The sequence below is a fragment of the Trifolium pratense genome, linkage group LG4, assembly GCF_020283565.1.
Source record: "Trifolium pratense cultivar HEN17-A07 linkage group LG4, ARS_RC_1.1, whole genome shotgun sequence".
Lineage (NCBI taxonomy): Eukaryota > Viridiplantae > Streptophyta > Magnoliopsida > Fabales > Fabaceae > Trifolium > Trifolium pratense.
This window is the reverse complement of record NC_060062.1, coordinates 13374813-13386895: the sequence shown is the minus strand read 5'-3', so window position 1 is coordinate 13386895 and position 12083 is coordinate 13374813. Positions and strand designations below refer to the sequence as shown.

The 12083-nt window shown below is 33.5% G+C and overlaps 2 protein-coding genes and 1 non-coding gene across 3 annotated transcripts; 2 read left to right on the top strand and 1 right to left on the bottom strand.

The window, feature by feature from the left end:
- Nucleotides 1-1198: 1198 nt before the first annotated feature.
- LOC123922817 lies at nucleotides 1199-4070 on the top strand. The gene is made up of 4 exons (XM_045975503.1): nucleotides 1199-1295; nucleotides 1445-1590; nucleotides 2998-3203; nucleotides 3692-4070. The coding sequence occupies exons 2-4, from the start codon at nucleotides 1492-1494 to the stop codon at nucleotides 3870-3872; spliced, it is 486 nt and encodes a 161-aa protein (XP_045831459.1). The 5' UTR covers nucleotides 1199-1295; nucleotides 1445-1491; the 3' UTR covers nucleotides 3873-4070.
- Nucleotides 4071-4452: 382 nt separating this feature from the next.
- LOC123921899 (formin-like protein 5) lies at nucleotides 4453-10058 on the bottom strand. Its single transcript, XM_045974613.1, has 6 exons — nucleotides 9342-10058; nucleotides 7782-8499; nucleotides 6969-7605; nucleotides 6591-6787; nucleotides 6019-6254; nucleotides 4453-5666 (listed from the first exon to the last, which is right to left on the bottom strand). The coding sequence occupies exons 1-6, from the start codon at nucleotides 9492-9494 to the stop codon at nucleotides 4770-4772; spliced, it is 2838 nt and encodes a 945-aa protein (XP_045830569.1). The 5' UTR covers nucleotides 9495-10058; the 3' UTR covers nucleotides 4453-4769.
- A 1489-nt stretch (nucleotides 10059-11547) lies between these two features.
- Nucleotides 11548-11620, top strand: TRNAA-AGC. The gene has a single exon. It is a non-coding gene; the product is annotated as a tRNA-Ala (tRNA).
- The last annotated feature ends 463 nt before the right edge of the window (nucleotides 11621-12083 follow it).

Genomic DNA, 12083 nt, shown 5'->3' with positions numbered 1-12083 from the left:
TACTGTGCACAGGTCTCAATCTATTTTGACTATTAAAAGCAATAATTCATCGGCAAATTTTCCAAATGAATTAAAACAAAAAAGGCCTTCTGCAGTTGAGTTTGAGTCTCTTGTGTTATTCAAGAGGAATATTTTGTTTTTTACGAACGTTATTCAAGAGGGACAGTGCATACAAAAACAAATATATAAGTCTAAATGTAGCCCGAGACTAATTGGGATGTTTATTTTTCTTTGGTATCTCTAGGATTTAGGAACGCTTTCTCAAACTTGACAATAAGTCAAAAATTATAAATTATCCCGTATGCTAGTGTCACGTAGTGTGAAACAGAATCACGTGAAATCATCAAAGTTCAAGATTGTTACTATACACTCTTTCTCAAGCTTTTCATCATATATTTCATGGCTAAGGTTAGGGGACCATTTTCACAAGTGGTTCATCGTGGACAAGTGAGATACTGAATATAAATTTTACGAAATTCATTATTGAATTGAAAGTTTATATCGTATAGATCATGCATAAACTTTTTAAATTTTTTGAAAATTATTTGATATGTTATTGAGACCCATCAAGATTCACGTTATTTAATAAATGGTTAATCTTGATGTGTCTCAATAACATATCAAATGATTTTCAATTTTTCTAAATTTTTCTATGGATGACCTATATGATATAAACTTTGAATCCAACGGTGAATTTTGTAAAATTCGTATTCGTTATAATGTTATTCACGACTGGTCCACCATGGACCACTTGATAAAGTGGTTCATATTAGAATTTACCTATATTTCATATTTAATTCAATCTCGGGTAATATTATGATATTGATGCGAAATTCACATAAAAGATAAAATATTTATTTGAAGTGTTCAATCTCATTAATGTTTTGATCAATACTTATATTTTGCAGATCAAACAACTCCTTAATATACAACGATATTTAGACACAAAAGTTGCAGACACCTCACAAAAATACTTTCTATTCAAATGTTGATTTGAATCATTTGATTGAAAAAGAAAAAAAAAATTGGAAAATCAAAATGGTATAATGTACGATTTCTTATCTAAACTTTTTGTGCTAAAATAACATTTTTAATTTATAAATTTAAACCAGCTGGTTATCACTGAGTGAGGTAACCAAAAAACATACTAGTACTACTACCTAAAAGTCAAAGAACCAAACCTTCCATCATTCACATTCACATTTAAGTATGATGAGCTCATGCTTTACTGACAAAGGAATCCAAGAATGGAGAAAAAGTAGACAATAAAGCAAATATAAAGTTTGCATTGCAGTGTATGTGAGTGTGTAGAGAAAATAAGCTTTACCCATTTTTCTTAGCTCCTACAGAGTACTTTTTTATTTTTTTCCACTTATATACACTCCCACTACATTTATTTTCCCACTGTTTCTAATCTTAGAACTTTGTTTACAAATTAAACCAGCTAGAAGAACCGAAAGAAAATCCCAGAATTATTTGTCCTATACACAAATGGCTAGAGTAGGAGGCATTTTTTTTTGTCTCCTAATTGTAATCATGGATGTTGCTGCTGGGATTCTTGGCTTTGAGGCTGAAATAGCACAAAACAAGGTATGTATGGTTCTAGCCAACTCTATTTTTGATGAAATTAGAATCTTCTCTTTTCAAGATCAAACCATAAGTTAATAAATACTATAGATATTACACATGAATAAAAGAAACACAAGCTACGTCACTAATTTTTTTGAATGACAAAACGAATCATTTTAAAAACAATATTAATAGATTTAGGAGATACAATATTATTATGTATAATTTTTTGAACTCTTTGTCGAAGACTCACGACCATTACTTTAGTACTAAGAAATCAAAAGTGTCAAACATATAGAAAACATCTTGAAAAGATTTTCGGAACATGCTTCTCTTTTATTTATTTATTTATTTATTTATTTTTTTTTTTTTAAATAACAAATGTTAATTGTTAGTTTGGTATCATCGACACTTCTGATAGAAGTTGAGTTCATTGTATGATATGTGTTCGTATATGTGTATGTGCTGGATAGAGGTGGGAATAGGCTAGGCCGAGCTAGGCTTTGCCAAGCCTGAGCCTGGCCTGTCAAAAAATCGAAGGTCTGAGCCTGGCCTGTGGCCTATCATAGGCTTAAATTCTAGGCCTGAGCCTGACCTTTTGAAAGTCTGATGTGGCCTGTTAGCCTGTTTAAAAGCCTATTTCATATGAACATATTTAAATAAATAATTATATTTATTTTGAAATATACTTATGAACTAATAAAATAATGTTCCATTTGATATTTTAGAGAATTTGACTATATATGTCATCATATTTCAATTCTAGTTTATAATAATACATTTATATATGTTAAAAACTAATGTAGATTAATAAACTTAAATTACTTAAAAAGTTAATAGATTTATAATTTAATCAAAGTATAAATTTTAATATATAAATAATAATCGTAATAAAAATATTATTCATGTTAACTTAAATAGGCCGGCCTAGTAGGCCTCAAAGGCTTTTTTAATGGCCTGCGGCCTGGCCTTTTTTTAGCTAAATAGGCTTATAAAAAAGCATTGGTCTGCTCTATTTAAAGAAATAGGCTGGCCTGACCTGAGCCTATGTAGGCTAGGCCTTAAGGCCATGTAGGCCGGCCTGGCCTGTTCCCACCTCTAGTGCTGGATTTAGATTGCATGCAGTCAAACCTGCATGCAGTCAGGGAAGATTTAGACGTCCGATTAAAGAAATCTAAACCGTCCGATCTTAATTGCACGACCAGATCATCCCTGCTTGACAACTGCATGCAATCCAGATCTAATTGTGCTTCATAAACCATTACTTGTTATTTTGTTATTGAGATTTTTTTATGAGTTCAATTAAGAAATTTGTTGTTATAAGTACAACTATGCATTATGTGCATTGTGAATTAATCTATGTTAATATAATGTTTATAAAAAAAAAATCTATGTTATAATAATACTTATTTAATTTTTAACAAGCAGGTTAAGCATTTGAAGGTGTGGATATTTGAGTGTAGACAGCCAAGTCATGATGCCTTCATGTTAGGGTTGGGTGCAGCAGTGCTTTTGGGATTATCCCATGTTATAGCAAATTTGTTGGGTGGCTGCAATTGTGTTTGTTCTCAACAAGAGTTTGAGAAAGCTTCCTCCAATAGGCAACTCTCAGTGGCTTGCCTTATTTTAACCTGGTACTGTATCTCTGCCACTATTACATTGTCTTTTCTGTACTTCTAAAATGATGAAGTACTCGTCCTGGATACGTACCAAGTACCATGGACGCGTGCGCGGTACTTGTACTATACGTACCGATTCGTATCCATTTATTTTTGTTATATTTTAATTATCTCTCACTTTTAATGAAAATAGTGGATGCGACAAAAAAGTAAATCTATGAAGCATGATGATATTAATTCACTCAATTTCTATTTTTTTATATTTTATATTAATGTACCCATACCCTTGAATTTTTACAAAATGCCGTATTCCGTATCCGTACCTATGCATCATAGACTGCCTTGTAAAAACCATTGTATTGAAAACAATTATGTGTATTTTGATTTCTGGTTAAAAACCTCAACTTATACATATATAATGCTAGAATTAAAGGATCATTGACTAAATATGTAAACATTTTTTTTAGTTTATCCTTATGATTGTGTTGTTGATCAATGATCAGGGTGGTGGTGGCCATTGGATTGTCCATGCTGGCAATAGGGGCTATGTCAAACAACAGGGCAGATGGTTCATGTGGTTTCTCACATCATCACTTCCTGTCCATTGGTGGCATTTCTTGTTTTGTTCATGGTTTATTCTGTGTCATATATTACATTTCTGCCACTTCCTCCATGGATCAGTAGGATCTGGATTCTCTCCTGCCATTATTCCTCTTCTGTTTCTTGTCCTGCATTGATCTGAGCCGTCCATCTACTAGTCCATGTTGACTGCTACAGTAAATTTAAATCAATGACTAAAATTTGCGCAGCACCATCCAGTGGCTGGAGAGTATGCGGTTCCGAATTTTGTAACATAATAACATCAACTTTCTTTTGAAATCACATATGTTAGTATTATTAGTTTTAGGTTGAAGAAACATAGTGTGGAAGATAAGAGAAATGTAGAAATATTAATGTCTTTTGCTACAATATTTAAATTAGAGTGTGTTTGAGTGTCTTTGAATGAAGTAATTAGAAATTTGAAAAGTTTAATAGTAATTAGGAAATGGAAATCTCTTTGAGTCTATTGAATGACAAACATATAAATGGAGTAACCAACTTGATCAACGTTATGTAATGACAAAGATTATTTTGAATTTTTTTAATCTGATAGACTAAATTGATTCAACTGTCAAAAGACAAGGACCATTTAGGTAAATTTAGTCTTTTGACGGTTGAATCTATTAATTATCGTATCAACGGTATATACTATCATCTTTTCCCATTTATGTTCAAATTTCAATGAACTTGTTGAAGGTTAAAATAAAAACACAGAATATGAGATAATGACGATGACAACGACGATGATGAAACACCACACTTGGTACATTTTATAATAACATTCATCACTGTACAGGATATAATATACCCACATTAGCACACAACAAATTCATCATCAAAGCACTTACATGCATAGCTACAACTTCATATTCCACACATCAAATGTGCGACAAAGTAATTAATTTTAGCCGTCCGAGATCTTAAACCAATGAGGTAGAGTGCGAGCAGACTGCTATCAAGATCAAAACAATGACTGGATCCCTAAAACTCATCATCGTCGTCGTCATCAGAGCTAGAATAATCCACTCTCCGCTCTGCAATAGCTGGAAACAGTCGCCTATGTAGATCAGAAGCTGACGTCGGTTGCTGTGATGGCGACGATTGATGATTTTTGGCACTCGGTGAAGATGGCACCGACGCTGACAAAGACTCTTTCTTAGCGGAATCCTTCATCGCCTTTAATGCAGCTTCCTTAACCTCCTTACAAACCTTATCTAATATGAACAAGAAATCACGCACAATCGTAAACAGGCGCAACCCTTCATCTTTCCCTGCATTCCCATGAAAATAATCCGCCGTACTCTTAACTAATGCCATTATTCTTTTTTCTTCTTCAACAAGAAACATCACCTCTCCTTTCGCATGATCCATAAACTTCTCTAAACAACTTTGAAACTCAGTCCCTTCCAAATTCTTAAGCTCATTGTTCATAAACTCCTGAGTCTTAACCAACGAGTGACCGAGTTTCAAAACTGTGCTGGTCAATGCATCACCGTCTATTAATGCTGCTTTTCTAACATCTTCGAGTTCACTGTTTAAGCTTGAAACTACTTGAAGTCCAAGACTACGATAATGTTCTTCTGAATTTTCGTTTTCATATTCTACATCATCGGTTCCTACGCTTGAAATGCTTCTGCTTGCTCTTTCAGTTCTTACTACTCTTATTCCTTCAGAACGTATAATTTCTTGAACCACAAAATGTAACAATGTTGTTTTTCCGTCTGTTCCTTTTACGTCAGAAAGTTTTAAAAGTGTGTCGAGCCTAAATGCTTGAGCGCCCCCCCGGTAGGTACCATCATTCATACGATTGCCGGTTTTGAGTACTGCTTCTAGTAGTTTTAAGAATAATCTGCTTTTTCTCAACTTGTCGCAAGCAACCTGCCATTAATAAGATGAAACAAAATAATTAACCATATTCATATGTTTGCAGCACCTTTATTTATCACAGAAATGATTCATTCATAGATAAGTGCATGCTATGGTTTTAAATTGCAGTTATGGACACAATTGCAATTATGCTGCTAAAATGCGCGAAAATGTGGCTGAAATATTGTCAAAATTGAATCATCAAGTAGTATGCTAAATGAGTCAAACTTGGCTCGTTTTATATCTCATTGTAAATCATGTTTAATGATATATTTTTGAAATAAAAATTGTTCTAAATAGTTTAGTATATATGAATACACACATTAAAGATTCAAAGTAAATTTGTAGGAGTTTGAGTGATTACCTCTAATGTTGCGAAGGAATCCTTAATGCTTGAAACCTCTTCTCGAAGAATAAGCATGAACATGAGACATTCAAGACGTTGGAAAGCAAATGGAATTTCAACCAATACTTTGAGAAACCTCTCTGCCGGGCCTAATTGAGTTAGTTCTCCAGAAAATAACCTAAGTTTCAGTTCTTCTTCTTGTGTTGGTGCCATCTTCAACAATGTTTGGATAAGCTCCAAAGGAATCTCATTACCTGATTCAGTCAATTATACTCCGTAATGAGTTTGTTTTGTAATTTTCAAATCTTAATCCGAGGGAATGCTAAAAAGATATACATGTTCTAAATTTATTGCTTGAGGGTATAGTTCTAAACCGCAGCCGCAACTGCAGTTGCAATATAACGATTTTAGAGGTCTCTGCGACTGCAATTGCAGCTGCATCACCGAAGTTTACAGCAATATTAAGGTTCAGAATGTAACCGCATGCACAATTTTTAACCATAGGAACAACTTTATGAATCTAACTCCACTATGTGAGTCCTAACACATTCATAAAAAACCGTTATCATAGTGAAAGTATATCATGTTACCTTCGTTAAGTGCATCAACAACTTCTACTGTTGTCACATTCAAAGCACGTAAAAGAATTGATAAATTTTGTGCTTTCCTAGGGTCAATAATCTGAATATACTGTACTGAAGTATCCGCAGAAGCTGAATCTTTTCTCCGTTCGTTTTTGTTCTGGTTTGTGAATCCGAATAATGACTCCATCATTTCTTCATCGAACCTGATAAGTAGTCATAAATGTCAGAATGTTTTCATATAAACTATAAGTTTTTTTTATCATAAGCTATCTTAGAGAGCTTGTGGAAAATAATCCGATAACAACTTATGGACATGTCATAAGTTGTTTTTTTAAGCTCTTTCAAATAATTCATCCAAACATGGCAAAGAGTTAGTATTCTTACACAAACGACCCTGCATTGATCTCATGCCACACCATTGATTGATCAGGTTTTGCATTAACCTTCTCCCAGAAAAATGGCTTTAGTTTAGGCTTTTGAGCATCACCTTCAGAACTTACTTCTTTTGCTTGTGCAAGAGGTATACCTTTGTTTTTACCAGCCATTGGTTTGGGAGGAGGAGCAGGTGGTGGATGGCCAGCTCTTGGAGGTGGTGGAGGACGAGAAGCAAGAGGAGGTGGCTGTGGTGGAGGAGGTTTCGGAAGACCAGGAGTCGGCAGAAAACCAGGAGGCGGCGGAAGAGGACCAGGAGGCGGCGGCAGAGGACCAGGAGGTGAAGGGGCTGGTTTTTCAGAAGAAGTTTCTGTTACTTGTTGTCTCATATCTTCTGTTGCTGCTGCTGCTGCTGCTGCTGCTGCTGCTGTTGATGTTGTTGTTGTTGTTGTTGTAGTTGTTGTTTCTGCTGCTGTTTCTGTTGCTGTAGTTATTTTTTCGACTAGTGAAGAATCGTTATTATTTTCGGCCTTAATGGACAAACTTTTAACATTAGATGTATTCCTTCCTTTATTAAAAGGACATCCTTTGTTAATATCACATTCTTCTTTATTATTAATACTTCCCAATCGAACAACCCTCGGTGTACCTGAAGTAATAGGAAGAACAAAACGAATGTGTCACATTAAAGGACTAAGTGTATTACTTTGATGCCTAAATATATGAGACAATGTAACTGTAGTTCGCAAATGTATTGTAATTATAAAATCATCCATTTTAGGGACTAACTAGACACTTAAAAAGCATGAACATGTATAAACATACCTCCAGAATAATCGCCCGAGGTTAATACGAGCAAAGGTCCGTCATCTTTGTTGGCCTCGCGATAGCAAAGGGATAATCCAATAAAGATTATGATTCCTGAGATAACAACAGCTAAAATAATTGTATCCTTCATTGTTGAGTCATTATTAGAAGAAGGTGGAGAAGTTGGAGCATCTGTTTTAGGTTTTAATTTACGAGAAGGATCACTAGATTTACTCGGTGGAGGTGGAGACGACGCAACACTATCTGGAGTAAATGGTAAATATTCAAATTCATGCTCATGTGTTGGTGTCGGTGAAGGTGAAGAAGCACTTGCTGGTGTCGGTGATGGTGAAGACAAAGAAGCACTTGCTGGTGTTGAAACATGAATTTCTGCTACCATTTTAGTACTAGGACTTGGTGATATGTGATTTTGTCGTGATTCAGAAATCGAACTTGTTATCAAATGAGGATGATCGTTTCTTGACACTAAGGTTGGTTTAGAACGTTCTCTTATCAAGTATCTTGAAGTAATTTTTACTTCAGAAATAGGAGCAGGAGGAGTAGCACTTGTTCTTATGCAATCCATAACTTTTTTTCTCATATGGAGAGGTAATGATTCTGTTGCTTTGTGAATATTGTTTTCTGTCGAAAGAATAGACCGCAAGTCACTGCTTTCTTCTACATCATTGTTCTTCTCTATCAATTGTTTAATGCAATGTTTCCACACTTTCTCTTCCTGCATCAACAAAATGAGAGGATAGTGCCATTCAATATACCTCAAAAAGATTGACTAATTTATCTCATGATGATTACATATGAAGCATCAACACAGATACTCTATACAATACAAACACTAGTACATAGACGCCATTGATAATTTTAGAAAACAGAAGTTATTATTGCATGTAATCACGCACGAGTGTGCTGTCGGACACACCTTCAATATAAAGTGTCTGTGCTATATTCCAAAAGTTCACTTTCCAAGTTTATTGAATAACTGATATATCTGATCTATAATATTGATTTGATATATCTGTTTTTCAATGAATCTAAAAAGTAAACTTTTGTCTATAATTAATTAAGGACAGTGGGAGTTTATAAATGTCAAAAGGAATGTGTAATACTACTTGAAATCCTATACTATCACTGTCATGTTTATTTCAAAAACTTAACTAATTGTAGAGGCATGTTCATTTATTATGAATTTATGATCAATGCATTAAGAACAAAGACATAGTAAATTAAAGAATATTCAACAAAATTCACAATAAATTGACCTCCTTGGATTTGTTATACAAACACAAGATACTCTACATCCTAGCCATTACATGCTTGAGCATGTAACCTCAAAGGACGGAGTTCAAATCTCTTCGAAGACAATTCTAAAGTAACCATTAATACCAATTTAATTAATACTAATACATGGTAGGCATCACATAAACATAAACAAAAACACAAACAAAAACACAGAATTATCAACCAAACTTGGTTTGCACTAGACAATTAGTTGAAAACAAGGAAAACCAAACATAGGAATATAATAACATGATCAAATTCAGAACGATTTTATAAATATACCTGTTTTCCATGAATGTTATTGAAAAATGAAAAAATTTGATGATCATCATTATAAAGTTCATCTTCCTTCTTCCCCTCTGAGCCCCCTTGAGCCAAAGCACAAAGGAGGATGACATAAACAACCGCACAACCGCGGATTCTTGTCACTTCCATTGCTTCAAAATTTCAATTCACCAACCCAACCGAATAATTCATTGTTTCATATCTCATTTCACTCTATCAATTCCTTCCTTTCAATTGCCAAAAACCCTTTAACTTATTCCAAATAAATGTGTACAATATTCAATCTTTTCCAAAATCCCACGAAAGTTTGAAATTTCACAGGATCTTAGAAATTCAAAATTCTTATTGTAATAATGTTGTTACAATAATAATGAATAAGAAGAAAAATTCACAACAATAGATGAATATTTGATAAAATTATATATATATATATATGTAACGCGAATAACGTTACCTTGAAAAGAAAGAAACCAATGCATGCAAAGGTATATTTTCCTTAACAAAACAAAGGGTTCAATCTATCTATAATTTGAGGGTTTAATTAATATTTTTGTTATTGTTGTTAATATGTTTGGAGAAATGATTGAGTTTTGTGCAAGATAAGATACGAAAGTTTGTATGTGCTGGGTGGGAGGGAGGGGGGGGACTCCAAAGGAGAGAGAAAAACAACAATGCATTTGTATATAAGTTTTAAGTCCTAAAAGGGAGGTATGTGGGGAGGATAATGTGGGACAAATCTTTGATGTCATGTTAATTTGCCATCCTACACCCCAAAATATTTGTTGTTGTTGTTTTTTTTTTTTTTTTTTTATGGGACTTACACCTTACACCTTACAGCTTATTTATTTATCAAAACAACTTATGGCTATGGATAGAAATATGTTACACCAACTAACACAATGGCATAGTAGGTTAGACTAGGCTTCTTTTAAGGGGAAATTCTGCCCATTCCCTAAATACATCTTGCGCAACTCTCAAATTTTAAAATATACTCTTGTTTCATTTCATCCAAGAACATGGCACCAAGTTTTTTTTTTTTTTACTATGATGAATCAATTTAAAAACTTTTCTAAAGGTTAGTTAAATAAATATAGCAAATGATCTCTCAAGGTTAGTTAAATAACTATAGCACATGAAAGCAAAATAGAAAACTTATATAAACAAGAAATAAAACTAAGAAAAAGTATTTCAACTTTGGAATAAATTACAAGAGTGAGAAATGATTTTTACATGAGAATGAGAAAGGACCTTAATTTCGTACATTCCATGAGCCAGTACTAAGGTATTATTACAGATAATGATAATTAAGAGCACCACGGATCGTGGCAGTAAACTCAAATAGTTTGATAATGTGATTTAACAAGATACATTTATTTATAATTTTTTTTTTTTACAGATGTTTGATGTATGGATTTAAATTGTATTCATAAGTGAGGATTCCCGTGGAGATTGTCCTGTTTGGGGACTTGAAGGCGGTGAATTTTTCCATGGGGGATGGGGGAGAAAGTCTTCCCAAAAGAAGTTTGGGGATGTGGATGCGATTTTATCATCCGCGCCCCATGGAGACTACGTCCCAGGTATTTTGTTAAAATAACATTTATATTCGTATATTCAAGTACTTTGTTTATTATATTTATTTATATGCGATGTTTATTGTTGTCACAAGACTCACAATGTTGTTTTGATTTTTTATTTGTTTTATGATTAAATTTTAATATTTTCTTTAATGTTGAGAATGTTGAAAGAATATTACCGAAGTGGGGAATACAGGAGTCGTTTAGATGGTAGAGTAGAGAAGGTAGTGGAAAAATATCCCCGCTCAATTCCCCCGTTAACATGCCTAAATTGATGTATATAAAAAAGTAGAAGACTTATTTAAACCAACATTAGTAACTAAGTGTTAAGTTAATATTTTTTATTCTTCACCATAATTTAAATTCAAATTACTCCAACTCTTTTAACCGTAAATGAACCTAATTGAACTATCTAAACCCAACTATTTTACACTTTGTTTAGGCCATTTTCTTATAAATCAGTGGAAAGTAACATAAGCAGAAAACAATGTCTAAGGCAAAGACTCAAATAATTCAATGTTCTTTTAAAATAATTTTTTTAAAAAAAGGATCTATATAAGATTGTACTATAAGATTATAATTTCAATCGAAATGATATTTACTTAGTAATGAAGCATCCTTAAAAACAAGGGGATGTAGCTCAGATGGTAGAGCGCTCGCTTAGCATGCGAGAGGTACGGGGATCGATACCCCGCATCTCCATTTTCGAAAACAATTTTTGCACTTTTTTGTGTTTTTTTCTTACTTAAATGTTCTGTTGTCGCATGCCATGTTTTGTTCCATTTTTGCTCTTTTTAGCGCTTCTCATACTTCTAACAAACCCAACATGCCCTTTTTTTTTTTTTTTTCCTTAAAGCTTGTGGTGATTTTTTGTTTCGTGAAATGGGTAGATAGGTTTATGCTTTTGGTGTTGATTGGTAGATATTTATGTGGGAAATTCACTAATTTCAAAATAAAAATTGCGAGCTTTCTGTTTGATAAAATGCCTGTGAGAGATTTAACTTGTTGGAATATTTTGATATCAGGGTATGTTAAGAAGGGTTAATCAGTGGATTCTTTTTTGTGGTTTTTGATGAAATTAGAAGATGTGATGTTGTTGGAGATGAGACTACTATGCCTTTCATGGTGATGTTAGGAATTCTGGTAATGGTAGGCTGTGTAATGA